This window comes from Trachypithecus francoisi, unplaced genomic scaffold (genome assembly GCF_009764315.1).
Source record: "Trachypithecus francoisi isolate TF-2019V2 unplaced genomic scaffold, Tfra_2.0 Lachesis_group0, whole genome shotgun sequence".
NCBI classification, from domain to species: domain Eukaryota; kingdom Metazoa; phylum Chordata; class Mammalia; order Primates; family Cercopithecidae; genus Trachypithecus; species Trachypithecus francoisi.
Genome location: NW_022681453.1, coordinates 24,765,072 through 24,788,934, shown reverse-complemented (window position 1 = coordinate 24,788,934; position 23,863 = coordinate 24,765,072). Strand labels below are relative to the sequence as shown.

Sequence of the window (23,863 nt, the reverse complement as noted above, 5' to 3'; positions counted from 1 at the left end):
CTAGAACTAAGTGCAGGAATTACTAATTTGGAATTTGAAGTTGGGGGTTTACATGGGTCTTCAATTTTTACAGTTAGAATGCTTATATTTACTTACCTTGTGAATTTTGGTACTGAAGGTCCTGGGTTGAAGGCCGAGACAGTGGTGCATCGGGATCAAGGTAATAGATCTCATTTGTTCGAACATAGGGAACAAAATGGGATGATTCAGAAATCCCAGGTGATAATTCTGTTTGATTACCTCCTGAAATCAAATTCTCTCTCTCATAGCTACTGTTTTTTAGTGGTAAGTGTAATGTATTTTGAGTTTGTTGGGTTCTGTTTTTCACTGCTGGAACTGGTGGTGATGGAGACCTATTAAAAAAAGAAAAACAGGAGCCTTAGTAAAAAATTCTGTATTTAGATTAAGTATATCTCTTTGATCACATTTCACTTTATTTATGAAACGAAGTCTCGCTCTGTTGCCCAGGCTGGAGTGCAGTGGTGTGATCTGAACTCACTGCAACTTCTGCCTCCTGGGTTCAAGCAACTGTCCTGTCTCGGCTTCCCACGTAGCTGGGATTACACACGCACGCCACTGTGCCCAGCTAGTTTTTGTATTTTTAGTAGAGACAGGAGTTCACCATGTTAAACTCCTGACCTCAGGTGATCCACCTGCCTCGGCCTCCCAAAGTGCTGGAATTACAAGCGTGAGCCACATGCCTGGCCCATTTCACTTTATTCTAAATGTACCTATAACACCTTTGGGAATATATGCATAGAAGCCTGAGCTCTATAATACCGTTCCATAAAACGGGAAAAGAATGGTATTAATTTGTGTTTTTACTAGCACTAGCTATGGTATGTGTACTGTAGCACAAGGGAGAAATTTAATTACTAGATCCTGAGGAACACTGCTGGCTTGGTTAATCTGAGCCTACTGTTTTCTACTTAGATAATTCACCATATAATAATGTACTCACCATCTGAACGAAACTTGTTTTTAAGCCCCATTCTGAGACAACTAAACCAGCTGGTTCATGCACAAAGAATATTCTAATTTCTAAATCTCTCACTGACTGAATTTCTCATTGTCCTTATCAGTCATTTCTTCCCATTCACCGCCCCCCGCCATCCCTCCTCCCAAAGCAGAATGCCTATTCTGCTAGTGACATACCTGGAATATCAAAATCACTTAGTTAAGTCTAGAGATAAAAGTAAATGTTATCTACATTCCTGCCTAGGCCCAGTCCAACACAGGCCTTCAAGCTCCAGCTAAAGTGCCACCCTATCCCTTAATCCTCTAACCTTCACCTGGAAGCCACACCCTTTCTGACTGTTCTCTACATATACCTATATGCCTCATGCCGTCCAGATCTTGAATCCCTTTTTTGTCCCACACAGCACTAAGTAGCTGCAGAATTAATCTGATGCATACATACCTTTCCTTGCTGAATGAATTAATATTCAGAGGCTCTTCTTCCTAAAAGATGGATAAATGCAGAAAGGAATATATAGCATTTTCACATGTCCCCACAAATATTTTTAGAGCTATTTATTGAAATAATCTGAGGGTAATATTTGAATAACAGGTACCGACTGAGCAATAGACAGATTCAGTATTTTTCCAGGGTCAAACTAATCCAGTAGTTCCTAATCTCCCAAACTGACCTCTGTCTATATGGACTATAAACAAGGGTTTTAAAGGGGTATTTTGAACACATAGCATTCATCTATAGAAGTTGTGTTAAATGTAAAGGACTCGATAAGAAAACCTTTTCAGCTTTGTGGGCCATATTGTTTCTGTTGCTAGTCTGTTGTGTGAAGTCAGCCATAGACAATTGATAAAAGAATGAGTTGACTATGTTCGTATAAAATTTTACAAAAACGGGTAGCAGCCTGGATTTGCCCATGGGATATAGTTTGCTGATCCCTAATGTAAACTGAAACAGATCAGAACAGCCTTACCAAAGCATACATGTGAGAAACTATTTTAAATCTAGAAATACCAACACATCTTCTAAGATGGAAGAGCTTTACCTTTTTGACTAGATGCCACCTGAACTTTGACTCAGTTTCTTGATGAGATGAATGGAAAATTTCTGGTGAAATGCCTCTGTTTTGAGAGAGGTGCCCAGGATTATTTTTGTCTACCAAATGAAGCAATTCCATCTGCCTCCTTACTTTTTTTTCTTCTCTTTGCTTTTGAAGCTGTTTAGGGTACTTTTCTGATGCTGGAATATACCTTTTAGGTGGCTTATTTATATTCCAATCAGGCCTTTTAGGATATTTCTTCATGTGTTTTGTTTGTTTCTCTATTCCTGTGAACTGATTACACTGGTCATTATACCGATTGTTTTCTTTTTCTAAGCTGGCTCCTTTATCCTGAGTTAGTTCTTGCTTGTTTTTCTTGGTGCTAAACTGTCCGATAAGTTCTGCCGAAATCTCAGGAGATGAACAATTTGTGATGTCCCTCTCCATTAATGATCCACAATGTGATTCTGCATTGGTGAATATTCCTATATTTAAGTCATCTAAAAAAAAGTTTCAAATGATTTTTAAAAATTGTAAACAAAATTTTCAATTTTAAATAACTTTCCCCAAAACATTAAACAATTACTGCCCTCTGAGACTTTTATGAATTTTCAACAAAACCAAAACTCTATTATACTCATTAAAGAACAACCCCTCATACTCCCAACCACTGGCAACCACCACTCTAATTTCCATCTCTATGAATTGATAATCATGAAAAGATGCTCAACATCATCAGTCACTGGGGAAAATGCAAACCAAAACCACCTAAGATAACACCTCACAATCAGTAGAGTAACGAGGGTTTGGCAAGAATATAGAGAATCAGAACCCACATGCACTGATGGTGGGAATATACCACTGCTTTGGAGAAGAGTTTGGTGGTTCTTCAAAATGCTAAACATACAGTACCTGTTACTCATGACTCAGCAATTCTACTCTTCTCTCAAAAGAACTAAAAATGGGCCGGGCACGGTGGCTCAAGCCTGTAATCCCAGCACTTTGGGAGGCCGAGACGGGCGGATCACGAGGTCAGGAGATCGAGACCATCCTGGCTAATACGGTGAAACCCCGTCTCTACTAAAGAATACAAAAAAAAAAAAAAAAAAAAACTAAAAATGTACATCCACAAAAATCTATATATGAATATTCACAGCAGAATAATAGCCAAAAAGTGGAAATACCCCAAATGTTCAACTCATGAATAAAAATGTGGTATTATAAATGTAATATTTATTCAGTGACAAACAGGAATGAAGTACTGACACATGCTACAACATGGATGAACCTTAAAACATGCTAAGAGAAAGAAGCCAGAGAAGACCGTATGTGGCCTAATTCCAGTTACATGAAATGTCCAGAATAGGCAAAAATATTCAGAGACAGAACGTTAACTGGAGGAGAAAGAAGAAAGAAATAGAAAGTGACAAGTAATGGGTACAGTGTTTCTTTCTAGAGTGATCAAAATGTTTTAGAATTGATTGCGGTAATGGTTGCACCACTGAATACCAAAAAACACTAAACTGTAGGGTAAATTTTGTGGTATGTGACATATTTCAACAAAGCTGTTATTTATTTTGTAACTTACTGAAAACCTCACCTTTCATTAATTTTTGAACTTTTAAATTGAACTTAATTCTAATTGCTTTAATTATGACTTTAAGTAAATTTTAAATCAAACCACAATTTCTACACAAATACCTGTTTGCACACCAGTATCCTTCTTAGAAGTCGTATAATTCGTGTATGTATTCATTTTACCACTGACTTCATCAGAATCATGTCTTGAATTTGAAATGTCAGTAGACGCGTTATATTCCATTTGTATTGTATCAACTGGCAAAGAGAAATTACCTGATAAAACAACACTTAAGGAATATTAATAAAAATTATGTATGTATAGCAGCAACTAAATACAATAATTTTCACTTAATCAGAATGAACACTGCAATAAAAATTTTCTTACAAAAAGTTACCCACATTCCTATCAGTTACTGAATTTAGGGAGATCATTTCGTAATTGTTCTCTGTAAAAACAGATACAAAAAGTACACATTTTACCTATTATTTTAACATTATTTAACACATTTTAACATTATTTCTGCTTTTATTGTAATTTTCCACATAAATTAAGCATTCCTATTTATAAAATTACACTAGTTTAAGGTCTGAAATTCCTACAAAAATAGTAGGTATACTAAAGGTATTAAAAATAGGCAATCATTTAGGCTGGGTGCAATGACTCACACCTGTAATCCCAACACTTTGGGAGGCCAAGGTGGGAGGGTCATCTGAAGGCAGTAGTTCAAGACCAGCCTAGGCAACAAAGTGAGATTCCACGTCTACAAAAAATACAAGGTTGCAGTGAGCTGTGATGGCACCACTGCACTCTAGCCTAGGCAACAGAATCAGTCCTTTTCTCCAAACAAAGATAAAAAGGAATTCTTTAAAATCATCTTCTAAAAATATTATAAATAAAGTTCTGGTTAAGCCCTTACCACCAAGATTTTTAATCAATCTAGAAGTGTCATGTCCCTTTTGCGCCAATTCTCGGATTCTCTGTTCTTGTTTTAGTCTCTGTGCCAGTTCCTGCGCTCGCTGCATTGTCTGGAATAGCTCATTTGTCTTGACAGTCATGATTTCCTGTCAATATTGATGTGTTATTAAATACAACTATTAAACATACAAAGACTTGACTATTTCCTCTCAGTAAGTATTTTCTAAGCTTCTCATATGTGTCAGGCACTTGTTTACATACTAAGGCTAAGTAGAACAGTCAAGACAAAGTTCCTGCCCTTCTGGAGCTTACATTTTAACATCTTTTTCTACAGCTGTATTCAATCACAAATATGGTAACTCTTTTTACCCATTTCAAATTTATACTGAAAATTTTCAAAGTTTTAAAAACTGTTCTATTACATTTAAAAATAGATTTTAAAAGGTAAACACAAGGTTTATGACCTTGCGGTTCAAATGATACTTTACTGATTTCCTCATGTTACATAGGGGTAACTCAATGAAACTGGAACCCAGACCATGTGTCCCTTTACTAGCCAGTTTTGGAGTGAAGGTTGCCAAGTGGGAAAACTGCAGTAAAAGGCAAGAAAACGTTTAAAGTGCTCTACATTTTAAAACTTTAGCAAAGGAGTAAAAATGTTAGGTTAGCTCAAATATGGTACCACCACCATACATACCTATCTTGTCTGCACCACTTAGGGTTCTCCTAGTGGTGCAGACAAGATAGGTATGTATGCATACCTATGTTGTCTCCTAGTATCTACTTTTTTAAAAGGCCATAATTTAGGCCAGGTGCAGTGGCTCACGCCTGTAATCCCAGCACTCTGGGAGGCCGAGGTGTGTGGATCACGAGGTCAGGAGATCGAGACCATCCTGGCTAACACGGTGAAACCCCCGTCTCTACTAAAAATGCAAAAAATTAGCCGGGCGTGGCAGCGGGCGCCTGTAGTCCCAGCTACTTGGGAGGCTGAGGCAGGAGAATGGCGTAAACCCAGGAGGCGGAGCTTGCAGTGAGCCGAGGTCACACCACTGCACTCCAGCCTGGGTGACTGAGCGAGACTCTGCCTCAAAAAAAGGTCATTTAACATAGAGATCTCTAGGACAGTCACAAATTGTATCATCAATCCCAGCCAATTATTCTGCAAATGTATGTTCCTGTTCATAAGTGTCAATCATTTCTCTTAACATACCTAGAATAATTATTAATATAATAATAATTGCTTAGAAATGAAGCAAAGAAACTAGGAGTAGATAAAAATGAAGCACACAAGTAACACCTGCTTCGTGCTGTGACCTCCTCTACAGAAAAAGCCAAACCAATATAACATTTGAGAACTATTATCATGTGAAATAATGAAACTTTCTCAAGCTTCCCTCTTTCGTAACTTCATGTGAAGGTCTGACATGTCCATACATAGCTTCACAATTTCAAAATAACAGAAATGTTGAACTTCTGGTTATTTTTCATTTAAAAATACATCCATTTTTATTCTAAAATGTTACAATTAGGAGGCCAAACGTGGTAGCTCACACCTGTAATACCAATACTTTAGGAGGCTGAGGTGGAAGGATCACTTGAGCCCAAGAGCTTAAGACCAGCCTAGGCAACATAGTGAGACCCTGTCTCCTCCACACACCAACAAAAAAATCAGCCAAATGTGGTGGTACTACCGTGCCTGTAGTCCCTGCTACTGAGGAGACCAAGGTGGAAGGACAACTTGTGCCCAGAGGTCAAGACTGCAGTGAGCTATGATTGCACCACTGTACTCCAACCTGAGCAGAAGAGTGAGACCTTGTCTCAAAAACAAAATCAAAAATCAAAGTTACAATTAGAATGTAAATACCTACTTCCTTTTGTTTTTGCTTAAGTATGTCTTCTTCATACTGTTTCTGCATCTCTTCACGTTCCTGTGCTAAGCGAAGCTCCTCTTCTTGTTCTTCCTTCTTTCTTTGCTCTTCCTCCAGTTGTTTCTTCCTGCGCTTTTCTTCTACCTGGGCAGTGATGGCTTTCTAGTCATAAGCAATCACATAAATCATTGTCAAAAATAAAAATCTGTGAAGCAGGAGGGACTTCAAGCAAGATGGCTGACTAGATACATTCAGTGCTCACCTCTTCCACAGAGGGGAACCAGAATAATGAGTAGACAATCATACTTCACGTAGATCTAACAGTGAATAGTGGAATTCAAAATGACAGGAAGCATCAAAAGCAAGGAAGGAAGCAAAGCAGCCTGTCTTGACAGGATTGGCTAGGAGTCTACAGAGGCTGCCTAATTGGAGGAAAAGGAAAGTGAGCAATCCCCAGCAATCCACATTCCCACCAAGGTCTCCTACAATCCTAATCACCAAATAGCCCCTTGACCCTTGTGGGTCTCAAGACTAACAAGGCATTACCTGGAGAGCACAGGAAAGCACTGCTCAAGAGGGAGCTCACACTAGGTCCCACAAACACCCAAGACCTAAGGAACTGTAGCATTGCACTATTTTGAGAGCCCAGCTCCTAGCGGACCTGCATCTTGCCCCGGGGCCCTACAGCCCCTGCATCTCCACATCCCTAGAGACCCACTGACATTCACCATCTGCAAGAGCAACTCACTGAAAGCAAACCCACCCTCCCTAGTAGCAGAGCTACAATGCAGCTGCTACTGCCCCAACCTAAGCATTCTGCTGGTGGCCTGGAAATCATCCCACCCCTGCCTACAACAGCCAGCACCTGCACACAACACCTTGGGAACCTAGGGGCAGGTCTGCCCAGCCTTGCTTCATCTCCACCAGTAACCAAGCACATGCTCCAGGGATCTGGGGATTGCCCTGCCCAGGACACCACCATTGGCACCTGAGCACTCCTCCCAGAGTCTGGGCCCAATCAACCTGCCATTACCATCACAGCTGGCACCCACCCACATATGCCACCAGCAAGTCTGAGGACTGGCCCACGCAGCCCATCATAGCCACTGCCAAAACCACTGCTGACTGCTTGGATCCCAGAGGGTTGTCCCACTACTACTACTGCCATTGCCCATGTTTGCTGCCCAGTGGCTTGAAAACCTACTTACCCACCCAACCCACTGCCACCATTCCCAGAACTAAATGAAACTGAAACAAAAAAATACAAAAGACAAATGAAACAAAAAGCTGGTTATTTGAAAAGATAAATAAAATGGATAGATCATTAGCAAGATTAACCAAGAAAAGAACAGAGAAAATCCAAATAACCTCACTAAGAAACGAAACAGGAGATATTACTGACACCACTGAAATACAAAAGATCATTCAAGGCTACTATGAACACCTTTACACACGTAAAATAGAAAACGTAGACGAAACGGATAAAAGTCCTGGAAAAATACAACCATCCTAGCTTAAATCAGAAATAATTAGATACTCTGAACAGACCAATAGCAAGCAGTGAGACTGAAATGGTAATTAAAAAATTACCAACAAAAAAAAGTCCAGGACCAGATGGATTCACAGCAGAATTCTACCAGACATTCAAAGAATTGGTACCAATCCTTTTGATACTATTCCACAAGATGGAGAAAGAAGGAACACTCCCTAATTCATTCTATGAAGCCAGCATCACCCTAATACCAAAACCAGGAAAGGACGCACCCAAAGAAGAAAACTACAGACCGCTATCTTTGATGAACACAGATGCTAAAATCCTTAACAAAATACTAGCTGAGTCTAACAACATATCAAAAAGATAATCCACCATGATCAAGTGGGTTTCATACCAGGGATGCAGGGATGGTTTAACATACTCAAGTCAATACATGTAATAAATGTAATTCTTAAAAGAAGAACAAAAATCACACGATCATCTCAATAGATGCAGAAAAAGCATTTGACAAAATCCAGCATCCTTTATGATTAAAACCCTCAGTTAAATCAGCATACAAGGGACATACTTTAATGTAATAAAAGCAGTGTATGACAAGCCCACAGCCAACATAATACTGAATGGGGAAAAGCTGAAAGCATTCCCTCGGAGAACAGGATCAAGACAAAGATGCCCACTCTCACCACTCCTCTTCAACATAGTACTGGAAGTCTTAGCCAGAGCAATCAGACAAGAGAAATAAATAAAGGGCATCCAAATCAGTAAAGAGGAAGTCAAACTGTCCCTGTTTGCTGATGACATGACTGTTTACCTTAGGAGTCCCTAAAACTCCTCCAGAAAGCTCCCAGAACTGATAAAGGAATTCTGCAGTTTCCGGATACACAATTAACGTACACAAATCAGTAGCTCTTCTATACACCAACAGCAACCAAGCAGAGAATCAAATCAAGAACTCAACCCCTTTTATAACAACTGCAAAAAAATACCTAAAATACTCAGGAATATACCTAACACAGAAGTCGAAAGGCCTCTACAAGGAAAAACTACAAAACGCTGCTGAAAGATATCACAGATGATACAAACAAATGGAAACACATCCCATGCTCATGTACTGGTAGAATCAATATTGTGAAAATGACCATACTGCCAAAAGCAAGCTACAAATTCAGCATAATCCCCATCAAAATACCACCATCACTCTTCACAGAGTTAGAAAAAACAATTCTAAAATTCATATGGAACCAAAAAAGAGCCCACACAAAGCAAGACTAAGCAAAAAGAACAAATCTGGAGGCATCACACTACCTGATTTCAAACTATACTATAAGGCCACAGTCACCAAAACAGCATGGTACTCATACAAAAAATAGGCACATAGACCATTGGAACAGAATAGAGAACCCAGAAATAAACCCAAATACTTACAGCCAACTGATCTTCAACAAAGTAAACAAAACATAAAGTGGGGAAAGGACGCCCTTTTCAACAAGTGGTGCCGGAATAATTGGCTAGCCACATATAGGAGAATGAAACTGGATCCTCATCTCACCTTATAAAAATCAACTCAAGATGGATTAAGTACTTAAACCTAAGACCTGAAACTATAAAAATTCTAGAAGATGGAGGGTTGCTGGCAAGATGGCCGAATAGGAAGAGCTCTGGTGTGCAACTCCCAGCAAGATCGATGCAGAAGGCAGGTGATTTCTGCATTTCCAACTGAGGTAACTGGTTCATCTCACTGGGGCTGGTTGGACAGTGGGTGTAGCCCACTGAGGGCGAGCCAAAGCAGGGTGGGGCGTTGCCTCACCCAGGAAGTGCAAAGGGTCAGGGAAATCTCTCCCCTACCCAAGGGAAGCCATGAGGGACTGTGCCATGCCATGAGGAATGGTGCATTCTGGCCAGATACTGTGCTTTTCCCACAGTCTTTGCGACCCACAGACCAGGAGATTCCCTCTGGTGCCTATGCCACCAGGGCCCTGGATTTCAAGCACAAAACTGGGCGGTCGTTTGGGCAGACACTGAGCTTAACTGTAGGAGTTTTCTTTCCATACCCCAGTGGTGCCTGGAATGCCAGTGAGACAGAACCATTTACTCCCCTGGAAAGGGTGCTGAAGCCAGGGAGCCAAGTGGTTGGGCTTGGAGGGTCCTACCCCCACAGAGCTCAGCAAACTCAGATCCACTGGCTTGAAATTCTCACTGCCAGCACAGCAGTCTTGAGGTTGACCTGGGACTCTCGAGCTTGGTGGGGGGAGGGGCATCCACCACTGCTAAGGCTTGAGTAGGCGGTTCTACCCTCATAGTGTAAACAAAGCCGCCTGGAAGTTCGAACTGGGCAGAACCCACTGCAGTTCAGCAAGGCCGCTGTGGCCAGACTGCCTCTCTAGATTCCTCCTCCCTTGACAGGGAATCTCTGAAAAAAAGGCAGCAGCCCCAGTCAGGGGCTTATAGATAAAACCCCTACCTCCTCAAGACAGAGCACCAGGGGGAAGGGTTGGCTGCGGGTGCAGCTTCAGCAGACTTAAACATCTCTGCCTGGTGGCTCTGAAGAGAGCAGTGGATCGCCAAGCACAGCATTCGAGCTCTGCTAAGGGTCAGACTGCCTCCTCAAGTGGGTCTTTGACCCACATGTATCCTGACTAGGAGACACCTCCTAGTAGGGGCTGACAGACACTTCAAACAGGAGAGCTCTGGCTGGCATCTGGCAGGTGCCCCTCTGGGATGAAGCTTCCAGAGGAAGGAACAGGCAGCAATCTTTGCTGCTCTGCAGCCTTCGCTGGTGATACCCAGGCAAACAGGATATGGAGTGGACTTCCAGCAAACTCCAGCAGACCTGCAGCAGAGGGGCCTGACTATTAGAAGGAAAACTAACAAACAGAAAGAATTAGCATCAACATCAACAAAAAGGTCATCCACTCAGAGACCCCATCCAAAGGTCAACAACATCAAAGACCAAAGATAAATAAATCCATGAAGATGGGGAGAAACCAGCACAAAAAGACCGAAAATTCCAAAAATCAGAACGCCTCTTCTCCTCCAAAGGATCACAACTCCTTGCCAGCAAGGGAACAAAACTGGACAGAGAATGAGTTTGAGGAATTGACAGAAGAAGGCTTCAGAAGGTGGGAAATAACAAACTCCTCCGAGCTAAAGGAGCATGTTCTAACCCAATGCAAGGAAGCTAAGAACCTTGAAAAAAGGTTAAACAAATTGCTAACTAGAATAACCAGTTTAGAGAAGAACAAAATGACCTGATGGAGCTGAAAAACACAGCACGAGAACCTTGTGAAGCACGCACAAGTAACAATGGCTGGTGTATCAATAGATGAACTGATTAAGTGGAAAAAGGGTATCAGTGATTGAAGATCAACTTAATGAAATAAAGTGAAAAGACAAGATTAGAGAAAAAAGAATGAAAAAGAACAAACACAACCTCCAAGAAATGTGGGAATATGTGAAAAAACCAAATCTACATTTGATTGGTGTACCTGAAAGTGACGAGGAGAATGGAACCAAGTTGGAAAACACTCTTCAGGATATTATCCCGGAGAACTTTCCCAACCTAGCAAGACAGGCCAACATTCAAATTCAGGAAATGTGGAGAACACCACAAAGATACTCGGCGAGAAGAGCAACCCCAAGACACATAACTGTCAGATTCACCAAGGCTGAAATGGAGGAAAAAAAGCGTTAAGGGCAGCCAGAGAGAAAGGTCAGGTTACCCACAAAGGGAAGCCCATCAGACTAACAGTGGATCTCTTGGCAGAAACCCTACGAGCCAGAAGAGAGTTGGGGCCAATATTCAACATTCTTCAAAAAAAGAATTTTCAACCTGGAATTTCATATCCAGCCAAACTCAGTTTCATAAGCGAAGGAGAAATAAAATCCTTTACAGACAAGCAAATACTGAGAGATTCTGTCACCACTAGGCCTGCCTTACAAGAGCTCCTGAAGGAAGCACTAAACATGCAAAGGAACAACTGGTACCAGCCACTGCAAAAACATACCAAATTGTAAAGACCATCAACACTATGAAGAAACTGCATCAACTAATGAGCAAAATAACCAGCTGGCATCATAATGACAGGATCAAATTCACACATAACAATATTAACCTTAAATGTAAATGGGCTAAATGCCCCAATTAAAAGACACAGACTGGCAAATTGGATAAAGAATCAAGACCCATCAGTGTGCTGTATTCAAGAGACATCTCACATGCAAAGACACACATAAGCTCAAAGGAATGAAGGAGGATTTACCAAGCAAACGGAAAGAAAGCAGGGGTTGCAATCCTAGTCTCTGATAAAACTGACTTTAAATCAACAAAGATCAAAAGAGACAAAGAAGGCCATTACATAATGGTAAAGGGATCAATGCAACAAGAAGAGCTAACTATCCTAAATATATATGTGCCCAATACAGAAGCAGCCAGATTCATAAAGCAAGTTCTTAGAGACCTACAAAGAGACTTAGACACCCACACAATAATAGGGAGACTTTAACATCCCACTGTCAATATCAGACGGATCAAAGAGACAGAAAATTAACAAGGATATTCAGGACTTGAACTCAGCTCTGGACCAAGTGACCTAATAGACATCTACAGAACTCTCCACCCCATATCAACAGAATATACTTTCTTCTCAGGACCTCATAACACTTATTCTAAAATTGACCACAGAATTGGAAGTAAAACACTCTTCAGCAAATGCAAAAAAACGGAAATCATAACATAGTCTCTCAGACCACAGTGCAATCAAACTAGAACTCAGGATTAAGAAACTCACTCAAAATGGCACAACTACATGGAAACTGACCAACCCGCTTCTGAATGACTACTGGGTAAATAACGAAATTAAGGCAGAAATAAAGATGTTCTTTGAAACCAATGAGAACAAAGAGACAATGTACCAAAATCTCTGGGTCACATTTAAAACAGTGTTTAGAGGGAAACTTATAGCACTAAATGCCCAAAAAAGAAAGCAGGAAAGATCTAAAATCGACACCCTAATATCACAACTAAAAGAACAAGAGAAGCAAGAGCAAACAAATTCAAAAGCTAGCAGAAGACAAGAAATAACTAAGATTAGAGCAGAACTGTAGGAGATAGAGACACGAAAAAGCCTTCAAAAAACTCAATGAATCCAGGAGCTGGCTTTTGGAAATGATCAACAAAATAGACCACTAGCCAGACTAATAAGAAGAAAAGAGATAAGAATCAAACAAATGCAATAAAAAATGATAAAGGGGGCCACGTGCAGTGGCTCTCGCCTGTAATCCCAGCACTTTGGGAGACCGAGGTGGGTGGATCACGAGGTCAGGAGATTGAGACCATCATGGCTAACACAGTGAAACTCCATCTCTACTAAAAAATACACAAAATTAGCCAGGCATGGTGGTGGGTGCCTGTAGTCCCAGCCACTTGGGAGGCTGAGGCAGGAGAAGGACGTGAACCTGGGAGGCGGAGCTTGCAGTGAGCCAAGATCTCAACACTGCAGTCCAGCCTGGTCAACAGAGTGAGACTCCATTTCAAAAACAAAAAACAAAAAAACAGGATAAAGGGGGTATCACCACTGATCCCACAGAAATATGAACTACCATCAGAGAATACTATAAATACCTCTACACAAATAAACTAGAAAATCTAGAAGAAATGGACACATACACCCTCCCAAGTCTAAACCAAGACGACGACGAATCCCTGAATAGACCAATAACCAGGTCTGAAATTGAGGCAGTAATAGCCTACCAACCAAAAGAAGTCCAGGACCAGATGGATTCACAGCCGAATTCTACCAGAGGTCAAAGAGGAGCTGGTATCATTCCTTCTGAAACTATTGCAAACAATAGAAAGAGAGGGAATCTTCCCTAACTCATTTTATAAGGCCAACATCATCCTGACAACAAAACCTGGCAGAGACACAACAACAAAAAAAGAGAATTTCAGGCCAATATCCGTGATGAACATCGATGCAAAAATCCTCAATAAAATACTGTCAAATCAAATCCAGCAGCATATCAAAAAGCTTATCCACCACAATCAAGTTGGCTTCATATCTGGGACGCAAGGCTGGTTCATCATACGCAAATCAATAAACATAATCTATTCACATAAACAGAACCAATGACAAAAACCACATGGTTATCTCAATAGATGCAGTAAAGGCCTTTGACAAAATTTAACATCCCTTCATGCTAAAACCTCTCAATAAACTAGGTATTGATGGAATGTATCTCAAAATAGTAAGAGCTATCTATGACAAACCCACAGCCAGTATCATACTGAATGGGCAAAAACTAGAAGCATTCTCTTTGAAAAACAGCACAAAACAAGGATGCCCTCTCTCTCCACCCCTATTCAACATAGTATTGGAAGTTCTGGCCAGGGCAATCAGGCATGAGAAAGAAATAAAGGGTATTCAAATAGGAAAAGAGGAAGTCAAATTGTCTCTGTTTGCAGATGACATGATTGTATATTTAGAAAACCCCATCATCTCAGCCCAAAATCTCAAGCTGATAAGCAACTTCAGCAAAGTCTCAGGATACAAAATCAATGTGCAAAAATCACAAGCATTCCTATACATCAATAACAGACAAACAGAGAGCCAAATCATGAGTGAACTCTCATTCACAACTGCTACTAAGAGAATAAAATACCTAGGAATATAACTTACAAGGGATGTGAAGGACCTCTTCAAGGAGAACTACAAACCACTGCTCAAGGAAATAAAAGAGGACACAAACAAATGGAAAAAATTCTATACTCATGGATAGGAAGAATCAATATTGTGAAAATGGCCATACTGCCCAAAGTAATTTATAGATTCAATGCTATCCCCATCGAGCTACCTTTGACTTTCTTCACAGAACTGGAAGAAACTACTTTACATTTCTTATGGTATCAAAAAAGAGCCCACATAGCCAACACAATCCTAACCAGAAAGAACAAAGCTGGAGGCATCACGCTGCCTCACTTCAAACTATACTACAAGGCTACAATAACCAAAGCAGCATGGCACTGGTACCAAAACAGATACACAGACGAATGGAACAGAACAGAGGCCTCAGAAATAACACCACACATCTACAACCATCTGATCTTTGATAAACCTGACACAAACAAGCAATGGGGAAAGGATTCCTTATTTCAAAAATGGTGTTGGGAAAACTGACTAAGCTATATGCAGAAAACTGAAACTGGATCCCTTCCTTACACCTTATACAAAAATTAACTCAAGATGGATTAAAGACTTAAACGTAAGACCTAAAACCATAAAAACCCTAGAAGAAAACCTAGGGCAATATCATTCAGGACACAGGCATTGGCAAAATGACTAAAACACCAAAAGCAATGGCAAAAAAGCTGAAATTGACAAATGGGATCTAATTAAACTAAAGAGCTTCTGCACAGCAAAAGAAACTATCATCAGAGTCAACAGACAACCCACAGAATGGGAGAAAAGTTTTGCAGTCTATCCATCTGACAAAGGGCTAATACTCAAAATCTACAAATAACCTAAACAAATTTACAAGAAAAAACACCATCAAAAAGTAGGCAAAGGACTATGAGCAGACACTTCTCAAAAGAAGACATTTATGCAGCCAAGAAACATATGAAAAAAAGATCATCATCACTGGTCATTAGAGAAATGCAAATCAAAACCACAATGAGATACCATCTCATGCCAGTTAGAATGGCGATCATTAAAAAGTCAGGAAACAACAGATGCTGGAGAGGATGTGGAGAAATAGGAACACTTTTACACCGTTGGTGGGAGTGTAAATTAGTTCAACCATTGTGGAAGACAGTGTGGCAATTCCTAAAGGATCTAGAACCAGAACTACCATTTGACCCAGCAATCCCATTACTGGGTATATACCCAAGGGATTATAAATCATTCTACTATAAAGATACACACAGCTGGGTGCGGTGGCTCACGCCTGTAATCCCAGCACTTTGGGAGGCTGCGGCAGGCAGATCATGAGGTCAGGAGATTAAGACCATCTTGGCCAACATGGTGAAACCCTGTCTCTACTAAAAATACAAAAATTAGCCAGGCATGGTGCCAGGCGCCTATAATCCCAGCTACTTTGGAGGGTGGGGCAGGAGAATCACTTGAACCTGGGAGGTGGAGGTCACAGTGAGCTGAGATTGCGCCACTGCACTCCAGCCTGGTGACACAGCCAGATTGTCTCAAGGAAAAATTAAAAAAAGATACGTGCACATGTATGTTTATTGTAGCACTACAGCAAAGACTTGGAACCAACCCAAATGCCCATCAATGATAGACTGGATAAAGAAAATGTGGGCCGGGTGCAGTGGCTCACGCCTGCAATCCCAACACTTTGGGAGGCCGAGGCAGGCAGATCACGAGGTCAGGAGATCGAGACCATCCTGGCTAACACGATGAAACCCTGTCTCTACTAAAAATACAAAAAAATTAGCTGGGCGTCATGGCGGGCGCCTGTAGTCCCAGCTTGGGAGACTGAGGTAGGAGAATGGCATGAACCCAGGAGGCAGAGCTTGCAGTGAGCCGAGATCACACCACTGCACTCCAGCCTGCACAACAGAGCAAGACTCCGTCTCAAAAAGAAAAAGGAAATGTGGCACACATACACCATTAATACCATGCAGCCATAAAAAGGGATGAGTTCATGTCCTTTGTAGGGACGTGGATGAAGGTGGAAACCATAATTCTCAGCAAACTAACAAAAGAACAGAAAACCAAACACCGCACGTTCTCACTCATAAGTGGGAGTTGAACTACGAGAATACATGGACACAGGGAGGGGAACATCACACACTGGGGCCTGTCAGTGTGTGGGGGTCTCTAGGGGAGGGATACCATTAGGAGAAATACCTAATGTAGATGATGAGTTGATGGGTGCAGCAAACCACCATGGCACGTGTATACCTATGTAAAAAAACTCCATGTCTGCACATGTACCCCAAAACTTAAAGTATAATAAACAGCAACAAAAAAAGATATGGGAGAAATAATAAATAACCATAAATACAAAAAAAACAAGGTAACATTGGAAAAACCCTTCTAGACGTTGGCTTAGGCAAAGATTTCATGACCAAAAACCCAAAAGCAAATGCAATAAAAACAAACATAAATAGCTGGGACCTAAAGAGCTTCTGCACGGCACAACAAACACTCAGCAGAGTAAACAGACAACCCACAGAGTGGGAGAAAATCTTCTCAATCTATATATCTGACAAATGACTAATAACCAGAATCTACAAGAAACTCAAATCAGTAAGAAAAAAACCAAACAATCCTATCAAAAAGTGAACTAAGGACAGGAATAGACAATTCTCAAAAGAAGATATACAAATGGCCAACAAACATATGAAAAAATGCTCAACATCACTAACGATCAGGGAAATGCAAATCAAAACCACAATGCGATACCACCTTACGAATGGCCATAATTAACAAATCAAAAAACAGTAGATGTTGGTGTGGATGTGGTGATCAGGCAACACTTCTACATTGCTGGTGGGAAGGTAAACTAGTACAGCCACTATGGAAAACAGTGTGGAGATTCCTTGAAGAATTAAAAGTAGAACTACCATCTGATCCAGCAATCCCACTACTGGGTATCTACCCAGAAGAAAAGAAATCATTATTCAAAAAAGATACTTGCACACGCATGTTTATAGCAGCACAATTCACAATTGGAAAATCATGGAACCAACCCAAATGCCCATCAATCAACGAGTGGATAAAGAAACTGTGACATATATATATATATATATATATATATATATAATGGAATACTACTCAGCCATAAAAAGGAATGAATTAACAGCATTTGCAATGACCTGGATGAGACTGGGGACTATCATTCTAAGTGAAGTAACTCAAGAATGGAAAACCAAACATCATATGTTCTCACTGATATGTGGGAGCTAACCTATGACAATGCAAAGGCATAAGAATGATACAATGGACTTTGGGGACTTGTGGGGAAGAGTGGAGGTTGGTGGGGGGGATTAAATAAACATATATGGTGCAATGTATACTACTCGCATGATGGGTGCACCAGGATCTCACAAATCACCACTAACTAATTTATTCAGCTAACCAAATACCATTGTACCCCAATAACTTATGGAAAAATAAAAATTTTTAAAAAGCAAGGAAATAGGACACCTCCAAAGGAATACAATAATTCTCCAGCAATAGATCTCAATCAAAAAGCAAGTTATGAAATCCCAGAAAAAAATTCAAAATTTCAATACTAAAGAAGCCCAATGAGGTACAAGAGAATACTGAAAACCAATACAAAAAAGTCAGAAAAACAATTCAGGGTATGAATGAGAAATGTACCAAAGAGGTAGATATCAGAAAAAGAACCCCCAAACAAATTCTGGAAATGAAGAAATCATTGAATGAAATACAAAGCATATCTGAAAACTTCAACAATAGATTAAATAAAACACAAGAATTGTAGAGCCTAAAGACAGGTCTTTAAAAATAACACATTCAGAAAAAAAAAGAAAAAAGAATAAAAAAGAATCAGCCTAGCTTTTGTGACATATGGGATACCATAAAGTGACCAAATATTTGAATTTTCAGTGTCTGAGAAGGCAAACAGAAAGGATAGAGTTAGAAAACCTATTTAATGAAATAAAAGATGAAAACTTCCCAGGTCTAGCAAGAGGTTTAGTAATCCAGATACAGGAGGCTCAAAGATCCCCAAATAGATACACTGCAAAAAATTCTTCTCCACAGCATGTTATAGTCAAACTGTTAAAAGTAAGAGACAAAGAGAAAATTCTAAAAACCATGCAAGAGAAAATCATCTCATCACCTATAAAGGAACCCCCATCAGACTAACAGCATATTTCTCAGCAGAAATCTTAGAGCCAGGAGAGAATTATATCTAAAGTGCTGAAAGGGGGGAGAAAAACCTGCCAAAGATACTACACCCTGTAAAGTTATCCTTCATAAATGAAGAATATATAAAGTCTTTCGTAGACAAGCAACAGCTGCGGGAAGTCATCACCACTAGACCGGTCATACAAGAAATGATAAAGTTCAGGGAGTCTACACCTGGAAGCACAACAGCAATTAACTACCACCAAGAAAACACTTGAAAATACAAAAACCACTGGTAGGGCAAACAAATAAAGAGGAGAAAAAACCTCAAATGTTACCACTACAGGATGCCACCAAACCACAATGTTAATAAACAAAAAGAAAGAAACACACTAAAGAGAAAAAGAAAGGAATCAAACATTTTCACTACAGAAAACTACCAAGCCACATTGATAAATAATGAAAGGAACAAAGGATATACAAACTACAAAAAAAAGAGAGAGAGGATTAAGTCTTCATATATTAATAACTTTGCATGTAAACTAAGTAAATTAAAAGGTATAGACTGCCTGAATGAATAAAAACCAGCCAAACAAACAAAACATATTTGCTGACCATAAGAAAGTCACTTCATCTGTAAAGACATAAAAAGACTAAAAGGGAAGAAATGGAAAAGAAATATTCAACACAGCCAGAACCAAAAGCAAGCAGGAATTGCTGTATTTATTTCAGATGAAAAAGACTTTAAGTCATGAACATTAAAAAGAGACAAAGAAGGTCATTTTGTAATGATAAAGGAATCAATTCAGCAAGACAATATAACAACTGCAAACATACGTACACAACACCAGAACACCTAGAAATATAAAGCAAGCATTATTAGATCTAAAGGAGAGATAGACTACAATACAATAATAGCTGGGGATTTCAATACCTCACTCTCAGCACTAGATAGATCATCTAATAAGAAAATTAACAAACAATGGACTTAAACTGTACATTAAGCCAAACAGACCTAACAGCCTTACAGAACATCTCATCCAACAGTTAAGAGAACACACATTCTTTTCATTAGCACAAGGATTATTCTCCAGGACAGATCATATGTTAGGACACAAAACAAATCTTAATAAACTTTAAAAAACTGATTTCATATCAAGTACTTTCTCAAACTACAATGGAACAAAACTAGTAATCAATAACGAGAAGAACACTGGCAACTGTACAAATAAACAGAAATTAAACAACATGCTTCTGAACAAGCATCCGGTCAAGGAAAAAATTTTTTAAAAATTCTTGAAAAAATGAAAATTGAAACACAACATACTAAAACCTATGGGATACAGAAAAAGCAGTGCTAAGAGGGAAATTTTTGCAATAAGTGCATTTATCAAAAAAGTGGAAACATTTCAAAAAGCAATCTAATGATGTACCTAAAAGGAACTAGAAAAGAACAAACTCCAAATTAGTAGAAGGAAAGAAATAATAAACACTAGAGCAGAACTAAACAAAATAGAGACAAAAAACACAATACAAAGGATCAAGAAACAGATTTTTTTAAAAGATAAACAAAACCAATAAGCTACTTGCTAGACTAACCAAGAACCAAAGAGAGAAGACTCAAATAAAATCAGGAATGAAAAAGGAGAAATTACAACTGATACCACAGAAATACAAGAGATCATCAGAGGCTATTATGAACAACTACACACAAACAAACTAGAAAACCTGGAAAAAACGGATAAATTCCTGGACACACACAAGCTATCAAGAATGAATCAGGAAGAAATAGAAAACCTGAACAGACCAATAATGAGTAATGAGACTGAACTGGTAATAAAAAGTCTCCCAACAAAGGAAAGTCCAGGACCAGACAACTTCACTAATGAATTCTATCAAACTATCAAAGAACTAACCAATTCTTCTCAAATTATTCCAAAAAAGTCAAAGAGGAGGGAATTTTCCCTAACTCATTCTGTGAGGCCAGCATTGCCCTGATACCAAAGCCAGAGAAGGACAGAACAAAAAAGAACAAAGAAAATTACAGGCCACTATTTTTGATGAACATAGATGCAAAAATTCTCAACAAAATACTAGCAAACTCAATCCAACAGCACATGCGAAAACTAATACCCAACAATTAAGTGGGGTTTATCCTAGTGATGCAGGGAGAATTCAACATATACAAATCAATAAATGTGATACATCACATCAACAGAATGAAAGACAAAAACCATATGATCTTCTCAGTAGACAAGAAAAAACATTTTACAAAATCCAACATCACTTAATAATAAAAACTCTCAACAAACTAGGCACAGAAGGAATATACCTTAACATAATAAAGACTATATATGGCAAACCCACAGCTAACATCATAGTTAATGGGGAAAAGCTGAAAGAAAGCCTTTCCCCTAGGAGCTAAAACAAAATAAGGATGCCCACTTTCACCACTCTTTCAACATAGCAACAGAAGTCCTAGCCAGAGCAACCAGGCAAGATAAATAAAGGGCACCTAAATTAGAAAAGATAAAATAAAAAGTCCCCTATACAAAAATTACCCAGGCATGGTGGCGCACACCTGTAATTCCAGCTACTTGGGTGGAATTGCTTGAAGCCAGAAGGTGGAGGTTGTAGTTAATGGGAACTGCTTGAACCCAGAAGGTGGAGGTTGTAGTGAGTCAACATTGTGCCACTGAAGTCCAGCCTGGGCGACAGCTGTCTCAAAACAAAACAAAAAAACTAAAATCAAAACGTCCCCTTTGCTGATGTTATCATCTTATAGCTTAAAAACCCTAGACTCCACTGGTGCACTGGCTCATGCCTGAAATACCAGCACTCTGGGAGGCCAAGGAGGGTGGATCACCTGAGGTCAGGAGTTCGAGACCAGCCTGGCCAACACTGCAAAACACCATCTCTACTAAAAAAATACAAAAATTAGCAAGGTGTGGTGGCACACGCCTGTAGTCCCAGCTACTTGGAAGGCTGAGGCAGAAGAATCGCTTGAACCCATGAGGCAGAGGTTGCAGTGGGCCAAGATCGCGTCACTGCACTCCAGCCTAGGCGTCAGAGCGAAGGCTCTGTATCAAAAACAAACAAAACCCAAAAACAAAACCTAGACTCCACAAAAAAAACTCACAGCTGATCAATACATTCAGTAAAGTTGCAGAACAAAAAATCAACATACAAAAATCAGTAGCATTTCTATACACTAGCTGAAAATAAATAAAGAAGGCAATCCCACCTACAATAGCTACAAAAAATAAAATATCTAGGAATAAATTTAACCAAGGGGGTTACACATTTCTACACACAAAAAAACTACAAAACAGATGAAAGAAACTAAAGAGGACACAAACAAATGGCAAGATATCCCGTGTTCATGGATCAGAAGAATTATGCCTAAAGCAATCTACAAATTCACTGCTATCTCTATCAAAATACCACCTTCATTTTTCACAGATATAGAAACAATTCTAAAATATCTATGAAACCAAAAAAGAGCCGTAATAACCAAATCAAGGTGGATCACAAGAACAAAGCTGAAGGCATCACACTACCTGACTCAAAATATATTACAAGAATAGTAACCACAACAGCATGGTATTCGTATAAAAACAGACATATAGATCAATGGAACAGAATCGAGAATCCAGAAATAAATCCATGTATTTCAGCCAACTGATTTTCAACAAAAGTGTCAAGAATATAGTTGGGGAAAGCACATACTCTTCAATAAATAATGCTGGGAAAACTGGATATCTATACGCAGAGGAATGAAACTGGAGCCCCATCTCTCACCATATTCAAAAAAACAATTCAAGGGCCAGTGTGGTGGCTCGTGGCTCATGCCTGTAATCCTAGCACTTTGGGAGGGTGAGGCAGGTGGATCCTTTAAGGTCAGGAGTTCAAGATCAGTCTGGCCAACATGGTGAAACCCCATCTGTACTTAAAAAAAAAAAAAAAAAAAAAAAACTTAGCCAGGTGTGGTGGCATGCACCCATAATCCCAGCTACTCAGGAGGCTAAGGCAGGAGAATCGCTTGAACTTGGTAAGTGGAGGCTGCAGTGAGCCGATCATGTCACTGCATTTCAGAGTGACAGAGTGAGACTCCACCTCAAATAAAAAAAAAAAATTCAAGATGGATTAAATAGTTAAATGTATGACCCCAAAATGTAAACCTACTAGAAGAAAACATACAGAAAACACTTCAGGACACTGGTATAGAGTTTATGGTTGAGACCTCAAAAACACAGGCACCAAAAACAGACAAATAGGGCTAAACTGAACTAAAAAGCTTCTGCACGGGAAAGGAAACAATAACCAGAGTGAAAGAGACAGTCTGTCCCCCAGTTTGAATATTCAGTAGTTTGCATATTCAATAGTTTGCATATTCAGTAGTTTGAATATCTGCAAACTATTCATCCAACAAGGGGCTACTATCCAGAATATATAAGAAACTCAAACTCGGCCGGGCGCGGTGGCTCAAGCCTGTAATCCCAGCACTTTGGGAGGCCGAGACGTGCGGATCACAAGGTCAGGAGATCGAGACCATCCTGGCTAACACGGTGAAACCCAGTCTCTACTAAAAACTACAAAAAACTAGCCGGGCGAGGTGGCGGCGCCTGTAGTCCCAGCTACCCGGGAGGCTGAGGCAGGAGAATGGCGTTAACCCGGGAGGCGGAGCTTGCAGCGAGCTGAGATCCGGCCACAGCACTCCAGCCTGGGTGACAGAGCGAGACTCCGTCTCAAAAAAAAAAAAAAAAAAAAGAAACTCAAACTCAACACACACAGACACCAAAACCCAAATAATTCCATTAAAAAGTAAGCAAAGAGCATTAATAAACATTTTTCTAAAGAGGATATATAAATGGCCAACGGGTATATGAAAAAATGCTCAACATTACTAATCACAGAAATGCAAATCAAACCCACAATGAGATATCATATCACCTCAGTTAGAATGGCTATTACTAAAAAGCCAAAATTCCTGGGCCCAGTGGCTTATGCCTCTAATCCCAGCACTCTGGAAGGCTGAGGCTGGAGGACTGTTTGAGGAAAGGAGTTCAAAACCAATCTGGTCAACATAGTGAGACTGTGTCTCTATAAAAGAAAAAATTTAACATTAGCCTGGCATGGTGGCGCATGCCTGTAGTATC

The 23,863-nt window shown here is 39.8% G+C and overlaps 1 protein-coding gene across 23 annotated transcripts in view; it reads right to left on the bottom strand.

Moving 5' to 3' along the window:
- Positions 1 to 23,863, bottom strand: part of CCDC66 (coiled-coil domain containing 66) — a 58,603-nt gene that overhangs the window by 2,484 nt on the left and 32,256 nt on the right. For 17 of the 23 annotated variants that reach the window (XM_033210163.1, XM_033210165.1, XM_033210179.1 and 14 more), the window contains 6 exons: positions 6,378 to 6,539; positions 4,511 to 4,655; positions 3,714 to 3,866; positions 2,019 to 2,512; positions 1,421 to 1,461; positions 97 to 353 (listed from right to left, as the gene is read on the bottom strand). In XM_033210163.1, coding sequence (XP_033066054.1) covers positions 97 to 353; positions 1,421 to 1,461; positions 2,019 to 2,512; positions 3,714 to 3,866; positions 4,511 to 4,655; positions 6,378 to 6,539 — 1,252 coding nt within the window. The remainder of the gene's footprint in view (positions 1 to 96; positions 354 to 1,420; positions 1,462 to 2,018; positions 2,513 to 3,713; positions 3,867 to 4,510; positions 4,656 to 6,377; positions 6,540 to 23,863) is intronic. The other 6 variants (XM_033210167.1, XM_033210170.1, XM_033210164.1 and 3 more) reach the window with 1 other exon arrangement.